General features: G+C 40.7%; 2 protein-coding genes across 3 annotated transcripts; one reads left to right on the forward strand and one right to left on the reverse strand.

Annotated features, from left to right (window-relative positions):
• Positions 1 to 136: 136 nt before the first annotated feature.
• Positions 137 to 9425, reverse strand: dipk1ab (divergent protein kinase domain 1Ab). Of its 2 annotated transcripts, none has more exons than XM_020080661.2 (5): positions 9010 to 9425; positions 2361 to 2495; positions 2114 to 2221; positions 1846 to 2022; positions 137 to 1200 (listed from the first exon to the last, which is right to left on the reverse strand). In XM_020080661.2, the coding sequence occupies exons 1-5, from the start codon at positions 9061 to 9063 to the stop codon at positions 388 to 390; spliced, it is 1287 nt and encodes a 428-aa protein (XP_019936220.1). In that variant the 5' UTR covers positions 9064 to 9425; the 3' UTR covers positions 137 to 387. The 2 variants fall into 2 exon arrangements, with proteins under 2 accessions (XP_019936220.1, XP_069378638.1); XM_069522537.1 differs by lacking the exon at positions 9010 to 9425 and adding an exon at positions 3293 to 4750.
• Positions 9426 to 13281: 3856 nt separating this feature from the next.
• LOC109625452 (coiled-coil domain-containing protein 18) lies at positions 13282 to 15356 on the forward strand. The gene is made up of 2 exons (XM_020080668.2): positions 13282 to 13673; positions 13775 to 15356. The coding sequence occupies exons 1-2, from the start codon at positions 13493 to 13495 to the stop codon at positions 13990 to 13992; spliced, it is 399 nt and encodes a 132-aa protein (XP_019936227.1). The 5' UTR covers positions 13282 to 13492; the 3' UTR covers positions 13993 to 15356.
• The last annotated feature ends 1907 nt before the right edge of the window (positions 15357 to 17263 follow it).

Raw genomic sequence — 17263 nt, forward strand, 5'->3', positions numbered from 1 at the left:
TCACTTGTCTATAGAATCTGTTGTGCCGACTGTGACTTGGTAATGGGGAAAAATAGAACAACCCAGATAAGATACTGCTCTGCTCAATTTAGACTTCACTGACAAAGCTGAAGTAAGCACTTACAGTTCGTGCACATGATTCTTAGTCAAGTTTATTTATCAGTCACGATTTTGAAAAACCACTTATCATTTTGCTCCAGTGCGTCAAAGTTTCCTTAATATTACTTAACTTAATACTTGAAACAGCCGCTCAACCAACTCGGTTATAAGTGTCGAGTTGAATTAAAGAGAATCTTATTTTTACCACAATGAAACTGACCATTTTTATTTAAAAAATCAATTCAAGGACAGGATTCTTGCTTGGTACCTTTGTTAAGGACTTATCTGTTACGAGTCTTTTGTGTGAGAGATTTTCTTCCATAACAGAGTCTTAAGATTGTTCAGAATCAGTGAGTGCTCGATTTCCATCTGTTCTGTTGAACCTTTCAGTGCAATGCAGGCGTACAGCTGCTTCTCAAGCTCCTCGCGCATGTCAGATGGCACCCCCCTCAGAACGTAGTCCTTGATTGCTTCACAGGCTTTGGCCAAGTTTGGCCTGGTCACCTCTGGTGTGCAGCGGTGCTTGGTGAGGTCACAGGAAGTGAGGCAATCAGCCCCGTAGAGACAGTCCTCGTCCACGTTGCAGTGCTGTTGCCTAATGCCTTCTTGGAAGGAGGCCTCGGGAACGATGTACCACGCATCCATCACCTTCAGGTCGTGGCGGTCGTTGTAGCCGAAACTGGTGGCACTCACATCACACATGAGGAAACTGCCGAAGGTGCCGTGGAAAACGTCCTCAACCAGTTCCAGCAGTCCAATGGAGATCTTGGCCTTGTGCGGCCAGGAGGGAGTGAACCACTGGTCCATGCTGCGACGCAGACCTGTAGGAATCCACACCTCCATAATCCAGGGTAGGCTGATGCCATACAGAGGAAAGTGTGGCACCTTCTCCATCACATACAGGTCTCCGCAGAAGCCCAGCAGCTTTGGCATGTGCTCTCTGTCTCGTAAGACTAAAGCTAACAGGAACTCATTGAGCTGAAGCAGAGCCCACGTGGAGCGAGCCTCGGGCAGAGAGACGTGACCGTCCTTGTTGGCATCGGCAACTAACAACACTTGGGTTGCCAGGTCTGCGAGGTTGGCCTGTTCCCCCACTTTAGTCTGTAAACGCAAGAAAAGGATAGGGCAAATTAAGATTTTTAAATTCAGAATTAAGTGTGTTTGTGCTTTTCAGGCAGCATGTAGAAAAAGCATAAACACTATAACCCAGGGCTTTTCAAAGTGTGGGGGGGTGCCTCCCCTAGGGGGTGCAATTGTGGCGATGTGAGGTGTTAAAGATAATGTGATGTGTTTAAAAAAAAAAAAAAAAAGCACAGATGTGTAAAAAAACAAATCTAAAAGTACAGATGTTTAAAATGTGTTCAACAACCATTTTTTAAGTATGAATAGAACATTAAGTATAGCAACAGCAAAAAAGGGACTAAGTTACCCTTAACTATCCAATGTCATGACTGTTGCTATGCACTTGCCAGATGTAACCTCAGAGTTCATGTCCTTTCTTGATGATGATCCTCTTGTTGACCCTGATCTGTGCAGTAGCAAACTTCTTTCATGCAGAAGAAGGAGCAGACAGCTTCCTGTGTTAACCAGACTACACGTTTTTGAATGCTAGTTCTTAGAAACAGTTGTCTCTTATGTTTCCTGTTAACCTTACTGCATAAAACATTCTTCTTTCCCTATTCGGGGAGCATTCATGCTGAGTGTGAACCCCCTGCAGAGCTCTATTAAAGACCCAAAGTTCCTAACCTTTAGGTGATTGAGGATCATCTCCCTGAACATTTCCACTGAGGTGCCCTTGGTGGGCTTGTCGAAGGCCGCAGCTTCCTTCCTGGGCTCCATCTCACTTCCTAAATCGTAATGGGGAGCCTCCTCCATCTGGCATTTAATGACTCCCTCCAGGTCTCCCCAGCTCCCTGAGTAAACCTGAAATGAACAAGGCAGGCCAGGGGTCCAGATGGATTAGTAACAATTAGAATGGAGAGGACGGATAAAAAAAACTTTAAAAAAAACTGACCTGGCTGTTGGGCTTGGCAGTGAAACACTTCCCCAGATAAAGCGTGTCCTTCTCACACAGGCTGCTGCAGGCAGAGCCATCAATGACTCCTTTTCTATATTTGTCACACTGAAACACACAATGGGAGGAATCAACAACAGCCCGACATGAACTGGAATATGAACACATGTACACTGAGAATGAACAGTTTATGTATTGGGATAAGATCTGGATCGATGGATCCACCTGGGAAATGGAAAACACCCACTATTGAATTTTTGCAGTCGTGTCCTCGACACAGCTCTGTGTAGGATGAGTACTTCACATACACGATCCAGCTGCCCACGAACAGCGTCAGCCAGGAGAAGAACAGGTACCTCATATGAAGGTAGGAGAATCTGGCCTGTGGAGAACATGTTGGAGATTTCAAACAGTGTTAGATCAAATATGTGCTTAAGATGTGACATTCAAATTATATTACTGATTGTATTTATATTGTAATATAATTGTAATGCTTTCAGTTAGGTTTAATTCTGATTCTTACTCAGGTTATTAAAAATATAGTGTTCGCTGTGGATGTTTTGGTCAGAGCTATCTGAGGCCTGCCTGAGATGCTGCCATGACTACACCATTTTATTATTTATTATTTATATACATTATTTACAGTGAGATTGTTACATCTGCCAAGAAGGTTACTGTGTCATGCATTTGTTAGTTAGTCTGTTAGTTAAAAATAATATTGTTTATTTAAAATAAAAAAAACTGGACAGACAATCAAAGCTTTCTGGATGGATGTGGTATGGGAAAAGAAAAAGGGATTGATATTTCTGAGTGTGTGCAGATCCAAATACAAATCCTGATGCGCTGAATATAAATATAAAAAAAGCAAACTTCTACATTTTTGAGAGCACAAACAACTTGGAGAAAAAACACAAAATGCCTCCATACTGTTCCTGTGGTGTCATCCAAGTTCCGCAAGTCCCGACATTCAAATTCGACTGGATTATGTTTTTAGCCCTCAATTAAAAATTAAAAATGAATTTGTATTGGATTTGGCTGCAGCACTGTTTACCCCTGAGACTCCTAAAGTGTTTTGTGGACTCAAACACTTCACCCACCCCTCCATCAGCCTAGGGTGAGTAGATAATGATCATTCAACATTACAGATTTCATCAGAGTTTCACACACTGTAGAACTTACAGACTTTGAGCCATTAAAAGTTTGAGAGGTGTCACTCACTCTTGTCCCTCCTTGAACCAGCTGCATCGAAGCGGTTTCCATCACTACGGCAACCATTAACTGCAGTCTGAGCACATTCCACTGATTCAGATCAGCTGATTACACTGCACACGCACACACACAAGAGCACACCGTGAAACAGACACATTTACAAAAACGCACAAAGACATGCACTCACACAAGCGCACAGGCAACTCATTATTGCCACAACAGCCCAGAGCAATGGTCGTCCATTAGTCACTGGAGTTCAGCTCCAGCTTGGCCTCCATGGGAGAAACTTTCAACCCCAGTCTCATTCAACCTCTTCCTATCCATTCTTACATTCTCTTAGATACATTCTTTTAAATGTAATACATTTTAAACAGAGTCCACTCTCACATGGTGAAAGAAATCATAGCAAAAGCTTCACAGAATTGAAGGAGTGATAATTCTGTCAAGGTTCCTCACTATGATATTAATTAGTGGACCTTTAAAGGCCAAGCTGAAAACTATTGGAACACCGTACATCAGAAAATGCACACATTCATCTCTGTTCATTAGGAAACAGTAAGTTTAAGTTGAATGTAAATTCGTTTCAAACTGAGTTGTATCACAGACTTTTAAATAGATGCAGAAAATGCTGTTTGTGTTCTAGTGCGGCAACAGTGGAACAGACTCCAGACTTATTCCCTGGTCGTTTGATTTTCTTTCTAATTCCCCAGCCGATAAATACAGTCTACTTAGATGCATAATGGCATTCCTCCAATTGGAGAACATTAGTGAAAAGTAATATACTTTTTAGCAGCCCTACTTTCCTGTCTATTAATGATTCTTGCACTTAGTGCTTGACATTGATGGACTCCCCCCAGCCTCCACCCTCTGGCCCTTTCAGTTCCAATTTTCTTTATTGGCTTAAGTGTCTTTATCTCTCCCCCCTCTTTCTTTTTTCCTTTCTGCATTACTCTCTTGCTACATCTTCCTCTGGGATCTTTTTGATCAAACAGTCCAACAGATAATAACTTGATGGTCGCTCAAAGATGGGAGTTTATTATTATTATCAGTGTTGAGAGGGAGATGTGTATTTTATCATTTGTCATCAGTCTCTAAATGGATTTGCTATCATTGTCTGAATTCGACAGCAGTGTTAGTGCAGCAATCAAGCTTTCAGAGAGCCTTGATGTGGCACTCTAATCATATTTGCCTCTGCACAGTGGACTTTATGTGCTTTTAAGTCAGTGCGATGAGACATGATTCATTTCTAAATCCGTATGGAAGTCAGACCACCATGACCAGGTAATGTTTGCCACTTTGAGTCACGTGATAATTCTCTTTGTTTGTCACTATGACTGACATCTTTCTCATTACACAGAATCATTTGATTGACTGATAATGTCAACAATGGTAATTAACACCTTTTTAAATTGGACCTCTTTCAATCATCCTGCAAGGGCTTTGAATTCCCCCAAAAATGAATTAGATTATTTCCACTAAATATATTTCAACAGTACAACTAATATAGTAAATGGACTGTTTTTATACAGCGCTCTTCATGTCTTATCGACCATTACAAGCCACATTCACCCATTCACATAAACATCCATACAGCACTACACACTGCCAGCGGGCACAATTTAGAGTTCATTATCTCACCCAAAGAGACTTTATCAAGCGGACTGGAAGAAGCAGGAATTGAACCTCCAACCAACTGGTTAATAGACGACTGCGTCTAAATGGTAAATGGTCTGTATTCATATTTTCTAGTTTTGATGACCACTCAAATCTCTTTACAGTATAGCTTTTCCATTAAACTATTTATGACCCACTCTACTCCCTCTACCCGCCCACAACACATGGAGACCAGAATGGCACTCAATAGTAAATACAGTATGCAAATTTTTTCAATCAGGACCCATGCATTATTCAAGAGGACTACCAAATTTAAATGAGTTTTGCCCTGACCCACACTCATTTCTATGGTAATCTGTTCAGCAGTTTTCGGTGTAATGCTGATAAATAACAAACAAAGAATCGCAAATGAAAACGTAACCTCCTTGGCAGAGATAATGAGAAGTAATAGTACTATTTCACAGGTATTTAATTGTTGCTAGTCACAAAAATCTTCAGCCTTCAGTCAGATAACTTGCAAATATCTTTGACTCCCCTGTTGGAGCCAACAGCTGGAAACTGGGGTGGTGGAGGAGCTGAATCGACTGGCAGCAGTACTGACGCAGGCCAGCAGAGGCATTGACAGCAAAGGGAGAGATGGGAAATATTGGCAGCTTAAATAGATCGGCAAATTGGGAGGGTGTGTGCGATAGAGGATTATGGAGAGTGAGGCATGTCACATGAAAAGAGCAGCGCAGCTTGAGTTGGCTGCATGTGTGGTCACACTAGAAGAACCTCCATTGTTTCTAAAAACCAATCCTTGTTCTGATTCCGTCTCATCATTAACTGTGATCTTCCTTCACTTCTTCGCAAACTGTGTTGCAGTCATCTCAAGATTTTTTAAATGTCTCTCTGACCGTTCATCGTACAGTTGATCAATAGATGTTTGCATAGCAGCGTTTACAAAAGCAGTCATCTTACAAACACGCCACGGATACAGAGCACCATCCAATTAAAAGCGACAAGCTACTCGAACATGATTCCCACTCCTTTATCTGCTGATTGGTTTACTTACAAATCTGACCATACAGACCCACAGCACGTTTAACAGCAGTGACCACACAAGTAAGTGCTTCATGTATACATTGATTTTTCCGTAGGTGAAATGCATCAACAGCAAAAGCATCATGGAAATAACAGTCTGCGGGGAGACAAATGTATGATTGGCCTTCTGGTCGATAGATTGTGGCTTTCACTCCAACTCTGTGCAATGCATTTGTATCTCTGGGATTACGTATTGACCCCGTGCAGGGGGAAAGAGATACACAAACATGGCTAATGAGGTGATATTGATTGTGGCTTCTGTGACAGCTATTAATTAGACACTGACTGGGAGCTGTGGCCATATGCTGAGGTGGATGGAAAGAAACGTCTGTCTTCATCCGGTTGAATTTACTCTACACCCACATCCCTGTTAATCATATTTAAACTCTGAAGTTCTGTGACATAACATACAGAGATATGAGCAAACAGTGCACAGCGACAGAGCGTCAGCCGATGTTGAAATACTGAGGCAGAAAGGAGATTAAAACCGATCAAGAGCAGCACATAACGGAGCTGACACTTTTTTTTTCTGCAGCTGGCACACCATTCATCCATTATGTATGATTATAAAGCTATATCCCTCAGAGGTTGCCAGTTAATGGGCTGCCAAGCAGAGCTGAGGAGGACATGAAAACAGGAACAAAAGATGGAGGAGGCTGTTGGAGTGAAAAGATGAAGCTATTTATGGAGTGTTCGCTTGACATCTCTTACAAATAGAAAGAAAAACATAAAGACCGGTCCAGGTAAAATGCGGATGGAAAGGACCACCTGAGAGTGGCAGCTCATCATCGCATCGGCACTTGTCACCGACTCTCTGAACACGATGCAACGCTGTCTGCATGAACCGCACATAGATCTGACTCATCTCGGTGCAGACACCCCCCCCCCCCCCCCCCCCTACACCACTTCCACCCCCCATACAAAGCCCATGTTTTTCCACGCTGACTCACTGCTGCGACATTAGCACATGCAAACATTACATTTGTCAGCAGAGTCGTGATGCTGTAAATCTAAGTCGAACATTGCTGACACTCGCACACAACTCACACAATAAACTTAGCCTTGTGTTATTCCTGCGGGTAATAACACAAGGCTAAGTTTACTGCAGCTTCCTGTCATGGGAAACCCCCTCCCAGGTCTGAACCAACAAGTTAAAGCTGCATGTGCACGAAAAAAAATGTTTATTGAAAAATTTAAAATTATGGATGGCATAGGTGATATTTGTAAAGCATCGGAGATCAAACTGGAAGTGACCCAATTTTAAAAAGTAATGTAGGCTATTCTTGTCCACTTATCTGCAGCTATACTCCAGCTTTCTCCCTCTCTCATTCTTGTATTGCTGTCTCTGTTGGCAGTTTGTGGAACTTATTTATACCGGTCATGAAAGTTTAGGGTGCTGTGCTTTCATCTATAGAGAATATACGCTTGGCATCATCATAACCTTCAAACCAGCCCGAAATGCTCCCTTTTTCAAGTCATTTTCCAGCTGATGCAAATGGTTGTGTTCTCACCAAAAAATTGAGATTTAATGATTTCAATTAAATACATGTTATAACCTCCATCAAAGAAGTAATGGTTCACGCCGTCTCTTTGTTGATTTGCTGTTCGGCAGCAAGATTACACAAAAACTACTGAATGAATTTCTGCAGAGCTTAGTGGAAGGATTGGTCAGGTGAGGATAAGGATGTTTTCACCAATTTGATGGATAATGCAAAACAAAATCTGACATATTTAAGGGACTGATATGAGTGCCATTCTAGTTTTAAATGTGAATTAAAAATATTACAATATCAACTTTTCTGTCTGAAATGAATACAGTGATGTCTGTCAAACACCTATAACAATGACACAGAAATGGAAATTAAAAAAAAGAAAACTGTTATAATGTTAACATGGCTTAGTTATTGTTAAAACATTAACTTGCTGTCAAAGGTAAACCATTTTAGAACAAGCAAAGCGCTTCATAGATGCAACTGTTCAGCATGAGCTTGACTGATGTTTTACCTTTAAACTGTTTGAATCATCTCTGCAGGAAGACATAAGAGACACAATCCTCTTTTATTGTTTTTTGTTTGTCAGCTAAACTGTGCTTGATCCGGCAAATTTTTATTCAATCGTGAAATATATAGACAAAGAATTGAACCTGCCAGAAGACACATTCCTGGTTTACAGGACTCGACAGTCTGTGTTCCTGCAGAAAACACTTCTCTCCAAGGATCTCTGACAGACACTTCTTACGTTGCCACTGCAAGGCTGGTGGCCTAGAAAACTGAACGAAGCTGGTGGCCGTCTCTTGAGACCGTCTGTCTGTGCCTCTATTCTTTTCACTTCACTTGACAGTTTGTGTCTCTTCCATGCAGTGGGGCAGGAACAGGGAGTTTGCAGCACCAGCTGCTATGAGTCTATGCTGGACCACGATTTGTGAGTCTGAAACATGCAGCCAAAGAATTAAGATACTGGAGGGTTGATAATATGTTTTCCCCTTTACCAATAATTTCACCCATTAACCTGTTACATAATTTCCTTCAACAGCTACAGAGAGGAGGATGACCAGTAGGGCAGCATCACATCCAACAAATGACTGGATACTGATTTACAGGACATGAAACATTTGGTAATTGGTGGAGCATCCCACAACTCTGTGGCGACTTAAAAACAGCATCAGCACCCGGCTTAGGTTATATAAATAAGGTCGGTGATGAACTTTTGCAGCCTCAGAACCAGCATCTCTCCTCTGTGTGACTGTACCAGCGGGATGCATCAGGAAGTGGTTGCTACAGCAACGGGAATCAGGAGGATGGTCGATTACCGTCGAGCATCAAGTGACTTTATGATTCAGACTGTGGATCCTCCAGCAATTTATAACCAATGCATATGCGATATATATGAAGGTCATACGATAACAGCGTGCATGAGACAGTTTTCAGTCGCACCTACATGCAGGTTATACACTGAGAGGGTTGGCGGAGAGGGATTTCCCAGAAGCTTACCTGGATGTACAGAGGCTTTCTGACGAACCCCCACGGAAACAGACCCCTTGCCATGGCCGACGCGAACCATCTCACACCAGCTGCCGGAGGAATCAGTCACTTCTCCTTCAGACGGAGTCAGGAAACGTCTGTTGCCCCGACCCCTGCTACACTTCCGATGATAAAACCACAGTGTTTGTGACTGCGGCTACGTGGATGAGCGCTTTGGTGCGGCGAGGCTGCACGCTGAGCTGCGCCGCCGACTGCAGCGAAGTCAGACTCATGTTGGCCATGCTCGCCCCTGAGCCGGGTCGACCAATTAGAGAAGGAGCAGGGGGAACACATTACGAGATCTTGTTCTATTCTAGTTTTAAGAATAAAATGTTGTTCAAAACGCGAGGTTTTATTAAGGGAGGTATTTCCCCCTGCAATTTAGAAGGAAGACAAATTCTTATTCCTAAAATTACATCAAGTCAAATGTTGTCAATTTCTGACCTACTGTGCAGAGATCTCCTGTTCAGCACCAAACACCAGCCATTCAAAGTATATAGGTATGTACTGTGTATTAAGCTGCTTAAGCACCTTGGCTTTGTCTTTGATTTATTTGACTTGAATACTACTTCATGTCATATTTAATTTCCATAGTAATATGGAATATAAATGACATAAATATCAAATGATTGCTTTGTAATTTGGGCATAAATCTGGCAGGGTTTTCATGAGATTTCAAAAATGTGTACCCTATGTAAGAAGGCTTCTGTCTTTGATTCTGGGAGATGTCCTGCTGACAGCTTACAGATGAGAGACTGAATACCGAAGTCTGCAACCTAGGGAAATACACCAACAAAAGTTTTTGGCTGTTATACAGCACATTGGTATGTGGTGAACATGCATTATCATTCATAAAGATAGACAGTGCTGCCTGCCAAGTGTGAAGAATACAAAACAGAAATTGGTATAGTTGAATATGACAAATTGAATTGCACAATGTATTTATTCAGCACAACAGAGCTGTGATAGCTGCACTGCTGTTGAGAGAAAGTAACTAAACAAACCTGGCATACATGTCTGGAATATTGGATTTGCTATAGTAGAAATGCTTGGAGTTTGGCGGGGTAGAGGACTGAAGCTGGATGCAGATAAGGTATTTCCTGCAATTATGGCATGCTGATTACCTTGAGGCACTTTGGGTGGGTAGATAAAAAAAAATCTATTTCTATGTGAGAACAAACAAACAGCAACCTTGTTGATGCAGCGATGGGGGCAGCAGCACCACTGGAGTCCACAGAGAATACAGCAGAGGAAATAGTGGTTGACTGATTAAGACAAATTTATGCACAATGTCTTATCTACTGAAGGCCTGCTCCACAAACATAACTTTTCAGATTAATAAACACTGGAAAACCTCTGCATGGATTTAAAATTCCCATGAAACATTAGATGCATTGTAAATGTGATCATGTTATCAATAACAGGTATTTGTGATCAATGGTCTTTGATTAATTTTAAAGAGGGTGCTAAGGATGGAAACAATTCATGATGGAGTAAAATGCTTTATAACCTGCTTTTCTGCGAGAGACCAGACAGCGGCATCAGAAGTAACCGCTGTTAGCCTCCCCCCTCATGGTGACAGTCCTCTATTACAGTTTTACAGTTACATCCAGCTTCCTGAAGTCACTCGGGATGTAGAAGACAGGAATATTCAGAACATGTGAAAGTAATTTCACACTGAGAAATGGCAGGAGTTACGAGGATATAGACATCACGTAGAATATATTTGTTGTCTTCAGGCAAATCTCTGTTGCAGGATCAGATTTTCTTTTGGGATTGATACAGGAAGCGAGAGGTCTAGTGTGGAGTAAATGATACACCTGGGTGATATTTTATATTCCTATTTCAAACACTAAAAACAAAACAATGCATCTGTTATATAACTTGGTGTACTGCATAGTTCCAGTGCTCTACCATACAAAAAATTGTCTTTGCATGTTCAATTATTATGAACTTGTAAAAATCTGAATGATCTTTTTTTTTTTATTAAGGGTCCTGCATGATGATTAAACCCATATTCAGAGCATGTGAGTTTACAGTGACCAGTGGATGCTGGTTCATTGGAATAATTCAAGCTTATGTATAAGTTTGATATATTTGCAGGTAACCATCATTTCAGTGCAACCATAGAATGTGCATTCCCCTTATTTGAATTTCCTTCCGGGGATTAATAAAGTATTTCTGATTCTGATATAACGCAGCAGGATTTCACACTCTGGACTTGCAGCAATGTCACACAATGTTTTAAGCTAAGAGCAAGACAATGACACTAAACTGCTCTCCGTGGTCAGACAAGAACCTTGAACAGCAGCTGCCATCTGTGTGTGTGTCTGTGAATTTTTTGAACACAGGCATTTGGATATATAATTTACTGTCTCGGCTGGGAACATGGCTCCAGCTCCTCCCCCAATCTCCCCAAAATAATATTTAAAGTATATATAATAGATAAATGGTTGGATTTATACATTTATAGGGAGGGATATATCTTATCCCTCTGTGCCATTGGCCTATCATCGTCCAAAAACTATTAATACACTTCATTGAATCTCACTGGATACGTTCCCTCATTATCATGAACAAACACACACATCTTTACTCTCTGAAATATACTAACTAATAATAATACATACTTATTCTTATTATATACTAGGGGTCACTGAATGGTGTGAGTGTTAAAATGGGAGTCGTATATGCTATGATCTCAACCCAGCTGAAGATCCATGGGTGATTTTGTACCTGGTGTGCTTGCTTGAACATCAGGCTCAAAAATAAAGTCAACTGGCAAAGTAACAGGCATCGCACAGGGCTGCGCACAGACATCTCTGCAGCCTACATTTGTTCAGCAGCACTACCGCAAGTCTTAGTCTGCACTTGACTGCACAAAACACCCTCCACACTCTGAGTTTGAACCTCTCTCCTCAGGCCAGACTTGTAGAGTGCCCTGATTCACACACAATTGGAATCAAACCTTCTTTGTTCCTTGTGCAATAAAACTGCTAAATTTACACATGGGATTTTACCATTATTCTGTCTTGAGCACCTGACTGTCCCATCTGGGAGGATGGAATAATTGAACTGAATTGAACACTGTCTCAGCAATGCGGTCTGACTTCTGGACACTGAGATCCTGAATTGAGGATCAACAGTGGTATATGCATTTTTTTTTCTTTTGGTCATGTGCATCTATGGAGATTTATGGAACACAATCACCTCATTGTAGATAAGCGCATCAGATGCATTCACTCATTCCAACAAGCACCCATTATATGGGTTGCTTTTTAACCCTTAACAGAAAATCTGTTTCTTCTGGACATAGCTCTCATATTTCTCATATCACATGTTCTTTTGTTTTACGTTATGAAATTACATGGTGTCTGTGTTTATAAATAAGTAGAAACCATGACTAATGTTTTTGTTGACAAAATAGCCTATATTCTATTATTTTCTTAATGCAGCAGCATGGGAAAAGAGATGTGTGTGTGTGTGTGTGTGTGTGACAGAGAGAGAGAGCAGTGGCACCTGAATTGCAAAAGAAAAAATCATTTTATGTCTCAAATATCAGATCAGTCAATGAAGGTAATAATGTTGCTGTTACATTGACCACTGTTTTATAAGGTGTTGGTATAAATTATCCAAAATAAAAGAGACTGCCTTTGTGTCTATGCTTGTGGTCAGCCTGGGGGAAGGCGCTGGAGACAGTGAAAGTGGAAGTCACATTGTAGGAACAAGAAAAGATACCAGAGAAAGCCCAGGAGGTGAGTGGCCTTTGTGGAGAGATATGTAACATGTGGTAAAAAAATACAAGCAGATTAAGTTATTGTTAAGAGTAGAATGGCCTCTACTCTTAATTACTTAGAATATTTGATAAAATTCAATTCATGAAATAGTGGAAAGAGAGAGAGAGACCAGAAACAGAGAATATTTTATAATTTTTCTGCTAGTATGATGCCATGTTATCAATCAAACCCTTGACACTGCTCGAGTTTCATATTAATTGGCTAATGCTTCCTTGGATGTGAATACAGACCATTTCATCTTTTATAAATCCTACAAAGGGGAAAGCTGGCTGACTTCCTAGGATCTCTGTCACCACTGAGGAAGCGTAAAAGTGATCTGTTTTGCTTTAAGGCTTTGTGAAGCCAGTCTTATGACTTTCCAATTGTAATGCTGTGTACTGAGAGTTGACTGTTTTAAGATGACTTCGAGACATGTGCTGGGGTTATGGCCTATAAAAAGCACCACATTAGCAAACAAGACAGCGTCTCATGTGTAGCAGAGACATAAAAACAAGTGTATGCTGTTCGGAGGATTCAAAAGTGGGACAATACTGGATGTTGAAGTCATTTTTAGATACCTTGTCTTGCGTCTCGTCTTCACTTAGGTTCTTGGCTGTTGCATCGTAAGACATCCAGTATCTAGTTTTTGCAGGTTGCTCTGATTTTTTACACTCGATATGAGTAAGTATAATGGTGAGCTGACCCAGCGGGAGCAGGAGCTACTAAAAATTCGTCGAGACAGTGACACTAAAGCTGCTGAACTTGCTAAGATGGAGAAGATGCTGCAGCAGACCAAAAACCTGTTGGACAAGAAGGCAGAGCCTGGCTCAGAGAGCATGGGCTACCAGGATAACATGGGTCTGTAAACATTTCCCCAACTTACTTAAACCTTAACAACTCTGTTAGCAGCTGTTTGAGACTGTGTTGTCTGATTTTCTTTGTTTGTCGGTTTTCTGCAGTTGAGGACCTTGAGGAAAAAGTGCGCTCCAGCAGACGGCACAGGAGAAATTCCCTACATCACACACAGATGCTGGAGAGCCAGATGAAGACAGTGAAAGGTGAGTTGGTCGGAACACTGGACCATCTTCAGGAGCTGAGGAATGTCTTGCGTCGCTCACAGCAGAAAGCAGAAGAGCGCAAAATAGCGATGGAGAAGCTGGCAGCGGGGCTCAGGTGAACTCTGTGCTCTGCGTCTGCTTTTGATTTGAACCAAGGTTTCGACCCTTTCAAGCTCCAGTACACCAAGTGAATACCTGACCTGACATCCTACATCGCCAACGAAATCCGAGCAGAGCTCGCATCTAGCAAGACCGCACCGATACACCAGTTAAATAGTAGAAGAAAGAGACTTAAATTGCCATGTTGGTCCTCTTCCTCTGCAGTGAGGACATCATTTTGCATCACCAAAGACTACATCCAAGACCATCCATGGTATAATGATTAAAATGAGCATCTTCTTGTTCCTTGCTTTTCCCTATTTTCTTCTTATTATGCTCATATTTTGAGGGGTTTGCATCAACGTGTGTTGAAATAGTTTTTGTTTTTTCCAAACTCCAGTTTCTCTGTATCTTGTGAAAACAATCTGAGGATGATCACAAGTCACTGCTGCTTATTCCAATGGTTAAGACACTGATCCATAGTTGTCTGAGATATGAAGATTGCAGTTGTGAGATTTTTTTTTTCTCAGAAAGACCCCCACTTCTCCTTCATATGTATTTCTTCTTGGTTGATCTGTGATCATCCATCACATCTGCCATTTGTCAACTTTATTTGGACATTTGTTTCCATCAGAAACCAGAGTTTAATTGGTTTAACCCTACCACTAGTATGTAATCTGTCTTTTACAACCTAGGACTGTAAATTCATCAACCAATAAGTTATTATAATGGTGAGGAAAACGTCCACACCGATTGTCATGGATTGTTTATAGGCAACTTTCACACATTTATAGTATATAAACAGGAATAAAAGGCACAGAAGTAATTGTTTAACTGTTAATAATTTATTTCTGGCAGTGACTAGATAATTCATCCTGAGATATGATCATGAAAATGTATTATAGACAGTTTAATCCACAGAGATACGCAGGTGCATTTCTTTTCTTTGTAATATATTTGATGATGACAGAAAAGTGTTTTTATTTGTTGCTGTGCAGAAACTCTCAGTGTTGTCCCTCTGGGATCAATAGTCTGCTGTCTGATTCTTGCGGTGAGTCATCTGAAAGCTCAGTTTGTGCCCCTGGCTAAAATGGGATCACATTTGAATTTAGTACAGCTTGTTTCACACCGTCATGTCACATGCTGTGAGGCTGTAAAGCTGTGAGGCGGGTTCTGAACTGCCCTGGTCACTTAACTGTCCTTATAACACCGTGAGAGTGCAAAGTCATATTCATTATATTCAGCTGTTATGTTATCTTAAGTTTCCTGTCTCTGATTTTAAATGAAGCCGTCTCAGACAGCTTGATATCTTTGCTCACATGTAAGTGATGATTATACAAATAGATTATTACTACAAACCTGCCAATAAATGGAGAAATCTCTACTTTTTGTCTGTCCTTCAATTTACTTCACATCAAGTAGACTTCAGTCTGAGGAGAGTCGACTATACATGAGGAGTGGTAAACTGTTTTTTTCTTACATTGACACCCAAACAACAGGCCCATTTAAAACAGACTTAAAATATGTTTTCTATGAGTGTATTGGTTTGTTTCCATATGTCTTCCACATGTAAGATGGAGACCCTGACATCAGCTCTTGTTTGTCTCATGCTGGAAGGTGACGTCTGATGACATAACTTTGTATTTGCATGTCCAAAATGTTCCTGTCATTCCACAGTGTTGTAAGAAAAAAAAGTCTAATGGGAATATTTAGACTCACCAAGCAATATTCTGTGATGCCACTGCGGATGTCACAGCAGTGCACAGCAAGTGGGGTTTGAAATGAATTGGGGGGTCAGGGTGTCAACGAACGCTCATCAATAGCTCACATAGACAAGACTGCACTTCCTCTCGTCTTTTCGAAAAAACACACCAACCAACTTTAAAGTCAATCAGGCACATTTCAAACAAGCAAAAACTTTGTTAGTAGCTTCTCAATTTCCTTCTCAAAAAAAAACAAACCCTACATTTGTGACAACATTCATCGTCCCTGACAAATGTATGGACATCCCTGCTGTTCCTGTCAACTCAAAAGAAGAAATCATGAAGAGGTGGTTTTTGAAACAGATGTAGGGGATCACATGAGGATCAAATAGCCCTGCAGGGGGCGCTGGACACCTCTCAATGAGCAGTGTGGAAAAGAAACAAACAAACGGGCACTGTGCTCCTTGAAGATCTTGTGTCAGAAATCATTGGGTTCCTTTTTCAATTTATAAGCAGGTGTGTATTTATGAAATTGTGTCAGTGAATTAATAAATGAATAATAAATACATATTTTTCAACCACTTTATAATAGCTTTGATTAAATAGAAAAAGTAATTTATGACTTATGAGTCATCACAGGGTTGGCAGCACAGGCTGTCTAGTCAGGCCAGTACATGGCATATCCAAATACTGACACACACACACACACACGCACACACACACACACTTTGACTTTTATAATCACACGGTTTAGTTTGAATAGTACAGAGCCTAGAGCAAACCTATAGACATTACACCATCCAGTGTATGTTGCAATGTATACATTGACAATTAATAATAAATGGATGCAAATATTACAGAAATTAGTAACAAAAGTCATTTGTTTAACCTACTAACACACACCCATTAGCCTCGAGTATATTGAACCTACCTCTCTTATGTGTTTGCATGTAATTACCTCTTTTTAGGTTCTAGGTAACAAGTACATGTTGTACCACCTTTACGGTACAGGCTGGGCCTCTAACAACGTGTTGCATGAAATACCAGATTATGTAAGCACTGGTGACATAACAAAACATTTAATACATGGTCTGGGACTGTTCGTGTGTGTTTTCTTTTTTTCTTACTGGAGCTATGATCGACGTCTCTGCTATGACGGTTTTATAACTTTTTTATATTCACTCAAACCAAAAATCACAATAGGTATCATAGTAATGAATGTTACCATAGCCTTTTTAAATCATTGTATTTTTTAAATACTGAAAAAGATGTTCACATGAACAGTTCGTTCTTTAAAGTAGGAAAGAAACTTGCTTTATCATCTGTTCGGTCTCTGAGACATCAGCTAGTTTCTCAGTACCATGGAGGTAAATGGAATTTTATTTGTGGTGCTCACAGCACTGAAAAACTATAAATAAATCTTTGTAAATCTTTCCAGTGTCCCTGCTGCTCTGACTAATCCGCAGAACACGCTGTCATTCTGGTAAGCATTTCTTATGTAGTTTCACTGAGAACTGCTCACAGTAAGATCTATTCAGAGCAAAGGGGATCTTGTTTTGGAAACAGATGTCAGGGTTGATAAGTTTAA

This window comes from Paralichthys olivaceus, chromosome 3 (genome assembly GCF_024713975.1).
Source record: "Paralichthys olivaceus isolate ysfri-2021 chromosome 3, ASM2471397v2, whole genome shotgun sequence".
Classification (NCBI taxonomy): Eukaryota; Metazoa; Chordata; class Actinopteri; order Pleuronectiformes; family Paralichthyidae; genus Paralichthys; species Paralichthys olivaceus.